This window comes from Piliocolobus tephrosceles, chromosome 2 (genome assembly GCF_002776525.5).
Source record: "Piliocolobus tephrosceles isolate RC106 chromosome 2, ASM277652v3, whole genome shotgun sequence".
NCBI classification, from domain to species: domain Eukaryota; kingdom Metazoa; phylum Chordata; class Mammalia; order Primates; family Cercopithecidae; genus Piliocolobus; species Piliocolobus tephrosceles.
Window position 1 is genome coordinate 188634394 of NC_045435.1, and position 12107 is coordinate 188646500.

Here is a 12107-nt window from a genome sequence, read left to right on the forward strand (position 1 = left end):
GGGAGGGGAGGGGAGAGGAATTAGCCAGGCATGGAGGCATCTGCCTGCAGTGCTGGCCGCTCAGGAGACTGAGGTGGGAAAACTGCTTCAGTCCAGGAGGTTGAGGCTGCAGTGAGCTGAGATCACACCACTGCACTCCAGCCTGGGTGACAGAGCAAGTCCTGTCTCAAAAAGAAGAAAAAGGAAAGAAAAGGAAACGAAACGAAAAGAAAAATTATTGTAATATGAAAGGTGAGTTTCAAAGGATTTGAGTTTGATCCCACCTCCACCATTTAGTGACCTTGAATGAGTTACTTAACTTCTCCTGATTATTGTTTCTTCCTGTGTTAAAATAGATACAATAATAATACTTCCTAGGGTTGCTGTGAGGAGTAAATCAAATCAGATTATACATATGAAAGTATTTTGTAAATTGTGGAGGACTAGATAAAAATAGAGGCCTATCAGCATCATCCCATGAAAACTGCAGCTTGAACCATAAATCACCAAATGTAGAAGTCACTGTTTCTGGCCTAGGACTATCAAGGGGTAAAATCTGAGAATCACAAGGCTACAGAGCACCTTTTGAGGACTTGTCATCCAACTTTTCTACATTCCTCCTATCCACCCCCGCCATCCCTGAATGCTATTAACAGGAGTCTAGCAAAAGTGTGGTCCCACCTGGAAAACCCACAGGAAGCTCACTAAATGCCAAGGCAGGCAGTGCCATCCCATCAGAGGACTTATCTGAACATAGACCAAATGAAACTTGCTAAAATTGAAGCCATCTTGAAAGCTCCTTTCAAGTTTACCCCTCACCTCAGGCCTTTCCACCTGCTGTCTGTCTACCTGCAATACACTTTTAGCCAGTCTTCAGATGGCTGCTGCAGCTGCTGCTGCTTCTTCCATTTCAAACGTCTCTGCTTCCAGGAAGGCTTCTCAAGCACTCTTCACTCTATCCTACCAGTTGCCCACCATCATCATATTCTTTGCGTCTTGTTTTTTTACAGCACACACCCCTGTTTACTTGCATGCTTAATTTTGTTAAATCCTCCAGAGAAAAGAAGATCTATGGAGGTCGTGGTCTTGGTTCTCATTCATTACTCTGTGCACTTACACGTAATTGCACCAATAATTACACTAGCACATGGCAGGCATGCCAGCATATGTTGAATGAATTTATGAATGAATGAATGCTTAACACCATTCTACACACATTGTAGATATTCAAATAGTAGTTGGAAGAGACAAAAGTCTAAACAAGACTTATACCAACTCCCACTACTGACTTAACTCGCAAGTCTTCTTGCGTTAAGGAAAAAATATAAAACATAAACAAATTGAACAGTTCCCATGCCAGCTTTATTCATAGCAGCACTGTCCCTAGTTATCTCTTTATCTTGTGTAGAGTGAATTCATGAAAAGGCACTTAAGTGGATGAAAAACAGATAGCTGTTTCCTGGAAACAGGGCCTCATGGAAGGGCATAATTATGAACAGTTCTTAAGAGAGATTACTCAGCAGGCAAGTACTTACCTAGGTCTATTGTAAACACTGTCACAAGCCCTAAGGATGAGTTGGGCAAGGCCTAAAAATCAGACCTGGGGAATGAATGTCTATAGGGCTTGCATTTACTCATTCCAGTCTCAGTTAAACTGACCCCCTATATACCCTTGACTCAGGTGGACAGTGGAGAGGTCCAAAGGGGAATGAAACCTATTATCCTTCCCTTGTCTGCAACTATGGAATCAATCCCCGCAACACAAGAAAGATGGCTAAGGGTAGAAAAGTCTATAAGCTCTTCCCAGGTGATATACTGACTGCGGCAGAAGACACTGCGGCTGGAGTCTTGATCTACAACTGATTCTGTGACCTAGAACTCAGTCACATCAGCTCCCAGAGTCTCAGTACTCCCATCTAGAAATGGGGATTAACAGTTCCTCTACAACCTTTCTCAAAGGCCTCGCCTAAGGATAATACCACACCAGATGTGAATATTTATTGTAATCTATAAAGCACTGTGCAAAGGTAAATTATGATTGAGGGCAAATAACAGTAGTTTATAATAATAAAGAATTCCTACAACTTGCATTCCAGATGAACCATCCAAACACTTGGGAGGATGACTGATAAGCACGTCAAACGCCATAATGAGAAAGATAACGTGTGCCCACTGTGCATTCTGGAAAGCCCTGAGTGTGGGCATGCCAGAGGTCCAGAGGTGCCCTAACATGCCTGTGAGGAAACACTAGGGTCCACAAGAAAGGGAACATTCCTATGAGTCATGAGTTGCAGTTTGCTGTTCCCAGTCAACAAGCTACAGCAATCACTACGGACATTTCTTATATTGCCCTAGGATAAGTCTTAAGAAATGTAGAAAAACTCGCCCTGCACCCCTCTACCACATAAGGAGATAAGATCAAGATTTTCTTGACTCCAGAAAACATGATATAGCATAGCTCAATGGATTTTTAAAAATCATAAAAAGACAAGGTTAGAAAGTGCTAATTTCGCAGAGACTGCAATAAAAAGCTTCACTGGGAAGAGCTCTTTTAAAGAGTGACTCAAGTCACATCACACTTAGTGAGCAACTACTAGGTGCATGACCCCCCGGGTGCTGTAAAGATAAATAAGCCAGGGATTCTTTACAGCATGGGAAAGAATAGGCTAAGGGCCATAAAAGGGACCAGGCATCAGGCGGAAACACAGGAAAGGTAAATTTTCTTCTTCTCGAAGAGATACAGGCAGGCTTCATGAGTCAAGTGGCATCTGAGCTGGGAGAGAAAAATAAAGCATAGATAAGGTGTCAGAAGGCCATCTGTAGAAGCTGGGACATTTACTTGTTTCTGTGACATGGATCCTCTCGACAGACTGTAGAAGCCTATAGACCCCTGTGGAGAATAGCTTATTTAGATGAATATTATAACATCACACAAGATTTCCAAGAAAATCAGTATTAAAATATAAAATGCATTTTAAAGTAAATTTGTGATAGAGTACCATATGTGATTATTAGTGCCTTAAATAATAAAATCTAGCAGCAAGTATAATATCCACCATAATTTCAAAGCAGCAGTAAACAGTTTTTGAGATATCTGCAACAACTGCAACGTGAAATAAAGATGCCTGGGATTTCTATTGGCAACAAAAACGTATGTCCCGCTAATAACACTATGGTTTCCCACCTTGAAAGAAGACGCTATATTTAAGTTAGAGGTTAATACAAATAAAGATGTCCTTTCTCCCCACTCAAGTTCACAGGCTCCATGTTGTTTCCATGGACCCAGGTTAGGGAACTCTGATAGAAAAAAACGGCTCGGTCAGGCACGGTGGCTCAAGCCTGTAATCCCAGCACTTTGGGAGGCCGAGATGGGAGGATCATGAGGTCAGGAGATGGAGACCATCCTGGCTAACACGGTGAAACCCCGTCTCCACTAAAAACACAAAAAATCAGCTGGGCGTGGTGGCAGCGCCCGTAGTCCCAGCTACTCGGGAGGCTGAAGCAGGAGAACCCGGGAGGCGGAGCTTGCAGTGAGCCGAGATCGCGCCACCGCACTCCAGCCTGGGCCACAGAGCGAGACGCCGTCTCAAAAAAAAAAATACAAAAAATACAAAAAATTAGCTAGACACGGTGGCACGCCCTGTAGTCCCAGCTATTCCAGAGGCTGAGGCAGGAGAATCACTGGAAGCCGGGAGGCCGAGGTTGCAGCGAGCTGAGATTGAGATCGGCCACTGCACTTCAGCCTGAGGGACAGAACAAGACTGTCGACAGAGAGCCAGAGAGAGACACAGAGAGAGAGAGAGGGAGAGAGACGAGAGAGACGAGAGAGAGAGACGAGAGAGAGAGAGAGATTTGGCTGTGCTCTCCTGTGGTCCCAGGTACTCGAGGTGCTGAGGTAGGAGGATGGCTTGAGCCCAAGAGGTCGAGGCCACAGTGAGCTGTGATGGTGCCACTGCACTCTGGCCTGGGCAACGGAGTGAGACCTGTCATTCATACATATACACCTAAATAACACAATGTGCTCTAAGTTCTAGAAATGCATCTTCTTTGGAACAAAGAGAGATGAATGAAAGAAGCTAGGAAAACATCATTCTACAGGTTTCAACTTACAGCTCCTCTTTTAAAATGCAGTAGATGACAGCATATTGATAAATTTACTATTAATAAAAGGACATGGATCCCATACCATCCCTGTTATGTAATGTACATATATGTCTAGGTATAAGCATATGTATAACATAGATGTTTAGGAAAAAAATGCATCAGAATGTTAATAGTGATTAAAGTTTAGGAGTGATTTTACTTTTTCCTTTATATTTTCTATCGTTGGAAAATGGGCAAAATTAGGCCCTCATAGGAGACTTAGGGTAAAACACATACTACAGAGTATAAAACAGCTGGTACAATAACTCAGAAATTCCCTTTTCTCCTATTTTATATAAAAGCTTTCAGATTCAGAATTGAATGCACCTGAACGCATGAAGTACATATAATTATTAACCCCAACTTATATATTTAGAAACTGAGGCTTCAAGTCTGAGTGACTTGCCCAACGTCACACAGCAAATACTAATAACTGCAGATTCAGAGGTAAAATCTGAGTCTCTTGGCCCTCCTGAGCGCAGAATATTGTCCTTGTTAAAAGCCAGGGCTTTGTATTCATCCTGACCCTGGTTAAGTCCCATCTATGCCACTCACTTGCTGGTCAACTTGGAGGAATTCCTGTATTTTTCTAATTCTAGGGTTCACCACAGTTTTTTTTCCACCTCAAAGTGTAACGGTGATGATGAAATGATACAATAATGTAAAGTCCTATGAAAACCTGTGACAGAGTAAACACGCTTGTCTCACTCACTATGCCGCTTTGTCTCTGTCCCAGGTGCAAGAACTCTGTTATTACTTTCCAGGAACAGGCAGACATTATCTGCTCATGAGGCTCAGTAGCTTGGTTCTACTCTCAAAAGTCAACTGGAATCACGCTCATTGTGCCTAGAACAGAGAATGCAGAACATGAGGCCTAACACGGGACAGGATGTTGAAATGCTGAGCAGCTCATCGGGGGATTCCAGGGATTTGGATTCACTAGGTCTGAATGGGACCAGAGATGTTGAATTGTTAGAATCTCATATTTCTGTGAATTAAAAAGGGGCTCAGCCTAACTGTGAGCAATGCATTATCCAATGGGTGGCACGACAAGGCATGACCGGAAGATCCAGGGCTGTCAACAGTTCTAGGCCTCTTCTCTCACGGATGAAAGGCAGCCACCGCCCAGAACCATGGAGGGGGAATTGAAACCAATCCAAACTAGCACAGAAATCAATGTTTAGAGGGATCCCCTGCCCGGGACACATAATGTTCTCAGAGACAGAACAAGCTTCTGAGATTATCCTGTCCACTCTACAGATGTAGCACATAAGCGAGCACAACTCTCGCGAAGCTCCCAGGCACTTGGAGGCCCGTGAAACACCAATGCATGATAAATTCTCACGGTAAATCCTGCTGGGGGAATTCATGAGGGGAAAAGCAGCAATGAAACACTGGAAAGGCGGGGCTTCAAAATTACCCACTCTGGAGTTGTGGAAAGTGCCTAAAAATATGGTAGGTCCAGGAGCACCACACCGTGGTTTACATCTTTGAAGTGGCCACATGGCACTTACTGGCCTGGGAGGAGAAACAGCCAGCAAAATATCCTGCTAGAGTCGGTGGGCAAAGGAAACAGGGGGAGGGTCCCTAAAGGCCCTTGTGAATTTCTCAAATTTTTGCTCACCATTTTATCCTCAGAACCCTGCATGCTGACTGGCAAACACTATTACATTCATTATTTGTCAGATGTGTTTAAAAAAAAAAAAAAACGGAGAGAAAGAGGGACAGACAGGAAGACAAAAAGATATTATCTCAGGCGAGACGTGGTGGCTCACACCTGTAATCCCGGCACTTTGGGAGGCCCAGGCAGGTGGATCACTTGAGGTCAGGAGTTCAAGACCAGCCTGGCCAACATGGTGAAACCACATGTCTACTAAAAGTACAAAAGTTAGCCAGGCATGGTGGTGGGCACCTATAATCCCAGCTACTTGGGAGGCTGAGGCAGGAGAATCGATTGAACCCAAGAGGCAGAGGTTGCAGTGAGCCGAGATCGTGCCACTGCACTCCAGCCTGGGCAACAAAGGCGAAATTCTATCTCAAAAAAAAAAAGAAATTATCTTTGCTCCTACAGGCTAGGCAGGCTATTGAGTGTAGTATGTCTCACCCAAAAGTGATGGAAACCAATTCCTACTACAGTAAAAGGAATATGAGCCTCTGAGTCAGGAATAACTGGATTCAATCTCAAACTCTGAATGATCTTGGCCTAAGTTCTTGACTTCTTTCTTTGAGCCTCACCATTTCATCTTTAAAAGGGGATAATAACATCTATTTCACTTCCAAAATAGTCATGATACTTGTACTTACACAGTTGTGGAAAAAAGATTACATGAGCTAATGGATTTAGGCAAAGTAGCTAGCACCACTATCAGCACATAGTACCAGCCAATATCCTCCTGGGCTACCCTAATTGTACTCCATAGTTCTTTCATATGTAAAGCTGCAGAAATAATTCCAATTTAAGTTCACTGGATTTTCTAAGAAAGTACATTTTTATCCCAGAACTCTGGGAGGTTGAAGCAAGTGGACCGCTTGAACTCAGGGGTGTGAGACCAGCCTGAGCAACATGGCAAAACAAAGCCCTGTCTCTACCAAAAATACAAAAAAAGTAGCTGGGCACAGTGGCTCATGCCTGTAATCCCAGCACTTTGGGAGGCCGAGACGGGCAGATCACCTAAGGTCAGGAGTTCGAGACCAGCCTGACCAACATGGAGAAACCCCCGTCTCTACTACAAAATACAAAATTAACCAGGTGTGGTGGTGCATGCCTGTAATCCCAGCTACTTGGGAGGCTGAGACAAGAGAATCGCTTGAACCCCAGGGGCGGAGGTTGCAGTGAGCTGAGATTGTGCCACTGCACTCCAGCCTGGGCAACAAGAGACTCCGTCTCCAAAAAAAAAAAAAAAAAAAAATTAGCCAGTTGTCCTAGCTACTTGGGAGGCTGAGGTGGGAGGATCACTTGAGCCTGGAAAGTAGAAATTGCAGTGAACTGAGATTGCACCACTGCACTCCAGCCTGGGTGACAGAACGAGACCCTGCCTCAAATAAATAAACAAACATTTCTTTAAATAATAAACTCATGTATGTATTTTTAGTTAGCAAAGTAACTTCACATTCTGACATAACAGTTCTGAAAAACAATGCATTACTGTTATCCATGTTTAATAAATGAAAAAACTGGCCAGGCATGGTGGCTCATGCCTGTAATCCCAGCACTTTGGGAGGCCGAGCCAGGAGGATCACTTGAGGGCAAGATTTTGAGACCAGCCTGGGCAACATAGTGAGACTCCATCTAAACAAAAATTTAAAAAAATAAAAAATTAGCTGGGCATGGTGGTACACACCACTAGTCCTAGCCGCTAGGGAGGTTGAGGCAGGAAGATCGCTTATGCCTAGGAATTTGAGGCTGTAGTGAGCCATGATCATACTATTGCTCTCCAGGCTGGGAAACGGAGCAAGATCCTGTCTCACAAAAGAGAGAGAGAATACTAAAACCACACAGCCAACAAGAGGCAGATTGGGAATGGAACTATAGATTTTAACATTTTATTATAATTACTGTGATTTTCTCAATCAAAAATTCAAATAGGAGATCTTATTATAGAATACTTGAACTCAGACTGTTCCAGAAATCTACTTACATTATGCTAAAACTTATAGCTAAAATCAGAAACAAAAGCCTGAAAGAAGAAGTTATTTTTTTTAAACAAAGCCTCTCCTCTGGATTTTATGCATCTATTATTAATAGTCTCAAGTAAGAAAAGAGAAACACGTCTTAGAGTAAAGCTGATCTGAGTTTTAGTAGCATCTCTACCATTTACTAGCTACGTGACCCTGGATATCCAGTTTCTTAACCCCACTAGATTTCAATATCTTCATCTATGTAATGGGAAAGCAACACCTCCTGAAAAGTCTATGTGAGGGTCCTGGCCCTGAGAAGACAATTAGTAAATGATTAACTACCTTAAAAATCATGCCATGGTACCAACCACTTGGTCTGTAGGTTAGGTGACGGCTTGTCTCTTTCCTGCCTTCTCCAGCATCTGCATACCCCGTTCTGCATCTGTTCAATGGGGACACAAACCAGTCTCCACCCAGCCTCACCAGGGAATGAAGATAACAAAAGAGCCGGCAGAGACATTATGCAAATACCAAATATTATTAAAACATTAATGAACTCTGGCCATTTCCCTGAATTTTGATAAATGGTGTTTATTATGCACTGCCAGCCTCTCGCACAGTCTGGGCTCTCAAATATTAACAAGCTAATAACACCAATCATTCTCCTAAAACACCAAGGTATAGAGGAATCAGAAGTGAATCTAGACAATGGCAGCTAACACCTGCCTCCAAAAAAAAAATCAGAATCTCTACAAACAGAGAGCATCAGGACAGATCCCAGAGACCAGAGTGACCACCAGCAGGCTCAGATCAACCCCACAGCTTGTGCAGAACCCTGCTTTGATAAGACAGTGGAGTGTCTTGGTGTTGACAGGTCATTGATTACGACAGCTGTCTACCACCTCCTTGCTCTTCAGTGTAAAATTCCTCCAAACGAGACAAAATGAAAAGGATCTGTGAAGCTGGAGGGGCTTCAGACTTGCCTAACAATCTCACAGAAAAAGAGAGTAACATGCCTCACCCCCGCCAACTGCCTGAAACATGAGGCAGTATTTTTCTCAGCTCCACGAAAGAGGCTTGCACCCAATTCATGGTTGGCCACTTCATTCTGCGTGAGGGGATAATATTTGTAAGCTGTTAACAATCCTCAGGTGCAGCTCGGATACAGAACAAAGCCAAGAGGACTTGCCCCCCCCACAACTCCCTGAAATGAGGGCCTGGTGCCACCCAAGTGACACCTTAACAAGCTAGGGGTCATTAAGAGACTTCATTTGCATATTCATTAAAGAACCAAGGCTGTGGCAAGTGAAACAAAGTGTACAAAAAAATGATTTTGTTCTTTAAGCTAGGCCAAAATCTGCTTTAGAAAAAGTAAATCCACATAGGAACCCTTGCTGTCGCCAAACCTCCACTTGTCTAGAGCAGCCAGCAACTCATTAAAGGAAAGCAAGGAACTCACAAATGAATGCAGCACCACACACAGACAAGCTCATTTCGCCATCTGCCTTCTAGTGTCCAGAGGGGCAAAAGGCTTAAATGACATTCTCCTGGCTTTTCTCTCTTGTAGGTGGAAATGCTAAATTCCCAGGGGGCAAGAAAGACTGCTTGCAAGGTCGACTGGGTAAAAAGGAATAGAAGCAAATCTAGTTTGCCTGTCAACACAATGCCACCCATGGCATTAAACACATGCAAAAATTAAGCACCCTAGAATAATTTACTTCTTTATATTTGGATAAAAGCTTTGCTGACTCAGTGTATCAGCTATGGAGTTAGGCACAGAAGTTCCTAATGAGCCAGGCACTTAAACTTACCCTCCCTGCATTATCCCAGTTCCTGACCTATGGCTACCCTAACTGGGGGTGACCCAGTACCTTCTTCTAGTAAATGACCTACGCAAGTGACGTCAGAAATGATCTGAGGCTGTATTAACACAATGGCAGACTTCCATCATTTGTGCCACAGAGAAAAGCTATGATTAGCTAAACAACTTAAATACCTGCCCTCAGCCTTCTGTGTGTGTCCCCACCTTCCTGACAATCACTATGTTGGCTTTTGGCTTTGTAAGCATTTTAGGCTTCCCTCTGGAAGCTCACTCCTACCAGGTTATGAATTTAAAAATATATACATATATATTTAATTCATCTATTCATCTAAATAGTTGAACGGTCGAATCTGTCAATAAAAAGAGTTTTTCAACCCCATACGCAAGGTAGGATACACTTGGAGAGTGCGGCGCAAAAGGTAAAAACCATCCAAGAGTTTTAACATGTTTCATCCAACTTCCCAACGCGTGAACAACTACCAGCGGACACCGACACGTTCACTCTGTATTACCCCCTCCTTGGGCAGTGAGGAAGAAGAAAACCTAGAAGGAAGAAAGTATCCCAGGACAGAAGCAGCAACAGCCAACTGAAACCCAAGTAGACTGCAGGAGAAATAGAAAAGCCCTGTTTTCCTCTGTGGCCAAAAGACCTTTTCCAATCAAATTTTTCAACACCCGGAAAATTGGCTGATCTATTTGTAGAGAACACACAGTGACGAGCGTTAGAGCAGCACTATCCTGGAGTACCAGTTCTGCGGAATGCTGACCGCGGGCCACGCACCGCATGACAGCCACGGATCCACTGGCGGAGCCGCAAGCTACAACCCAGGCGCCTGGCAAACTCACACTACACCGCAGTAGCAATAATCCCAACGGCAGGACACCTGGGGAGGGTGGCCTCGGTCTCCCGGGCCTGGCTCAATTATGTTCCTTTACACAGCATTCGATCATGTTTCAGGAGCCGTAGGTGAGGGGCTGGAGGTGGGCGTAGGGGGCACATTTTCTAGCCCCCGACATCTCCGGGGTTGGAAATTCTGGGCACCTCCGTCGGTCAGCGCTAAGACAATACACAAAGAGCAAGGAACCGGCGCTCCTCTGCGGCCCGAGCTCGGCGCCCGGTCACAGAAGAGCTGGGAATTAGGAATTCCGAGCTCAGCGGGAGCCTGGAGAAGCACCGGAAATGCTTCCGAACGCTTCAAAGGGAAGTCAATTTGCAAATCAAAGTTGCAGGAACTCCGGACGCCCAGACTACTTCAGCGGGTTACTCGGGAACACCCAACAAGTTTGGCCACCGGGGGCTCGGCATGACAGCGCCGCGCCGCGAGACGCGAGAAGCAACTTGTCGCTCGGGCGCCAAGCCAGAGCCCTGAGCCGTCTCCGCTGCCCAGCTCGGGAGAGCACCCAAGAGCCGGCATCGGGAAGGCGCAGGTCCTTGCCTCCGGCAGCCAAATCCCTCAAGGGAAGGCACCTCAGGGGCTCACCTGGACCGCACGCGCTTTCAGGGGCTTCCCCCAACAGAGCAAAGCTTCACCGCGAACGCCTCACCTGCCTGCCAAGCCCCCGGTGGCGGAGAAATTAACAAAAGAGCAAGCGAACAGGGGAAAAGGGAGACACGGCGTAAAGTATAGTAAGGAGGGGAGGGCAGGCAGCTCGGCTTTCCGCGGAGAAAGAAGAGAGAGGCGGAACGGAGATGGCTTATACCCCAGGCACCGGCTCGGGAAGGAAACCGAGAAGGGAAGAGGTCGAGAAGGGGGAATAGGTTTTCTACTCCGCTTCCCACCACACACACACACCTCCCCCTTTTTCCTCCTTACCCAGCATGGAAAAGATGAAATCCTTGGCTGTGTGAATCTCCAGCGCTCTCTGGTCGTCGTATTCCCGCTGGTCGTGCTTCGTAAATTCTTGGATGAGTTTGTTCAATTCCTCCACCCGAGCTCCCGACCTGAAATCCAGCTCCGGGAACGCAGGCTTGTTGTTACAGCCCAGGGAGGCTGCCTTGCTGGCGGTGGGAGCCGCCATCTTCATGCAAAACGCGCCGAGTAGCAGCTCCGCGGCAGCGCAGCACCCACCCCCGCCCCCCACCCCGCCCCCCTGGGCCTCCTCCCCTCGCAGGCTCCCAGGCTTTGGCCCCGGCCCGTGGGCGGGTTGACGGGCGGGCGTCTGGGCGGGCAGTCCCCAGCTCCGTGCGCTCTGGGCGTGCGAGCTTCGGGAGGAGCTGGACTGCAGCGAGGGTGCGTGTGTGGCCCCGACACCCTTTTCCCGGCCCCACGCCCGCCCCGATGCTGCGCGTCCCTGCCCTGCCCTGGCCCTCGCTGGCAGCAGCAACAGCGGTCGTAGAGCCAACCGGAGCCTCCCCCCGAGCGAGGAAAGTGAAGTGGAAACAATGTGAAATTCACCAGCTCTGAAATCAACAAGCTGCCGGCTCCGGTGTTACGGAGCCAGCACCAGCGTCTCCATTTAAAGGGACAGCGCACCCAGTGGAAAGGAAAATAAATAAATGACAGAGGTCTGCGCGCATATGCCACTTGCCAATCCGTACTTGGGA

The 12107-nt window shown here is 46.1% G+C and overlaps 1 protein-coding gene across 1 annotated transcript in view; it reads right to left on the bottom strand.

Annotated features, from left to right (window-relative positions):
* MB21D2 (Mab-21 domain containing 2) overlaps positions 1-11900 on the bottom strand; it is a 122442-nt gene extending 110542 nt beyond the window's left edge. Inside the window, exon 1 of the mRNA XM_023214897.1 lies at positions 11377-11900. Coding sequence (XP_023070665.1) covers positions 11377-11587 — 211 coding nt within the window. The 5' untranslated portion in view covers positions 11588-11900. The remainder of the gene's footprint in view (positions 1-11376) is intronic.
* Between the last annotated feature and the right edge of the window lie 207 nt (positions 11901-12107).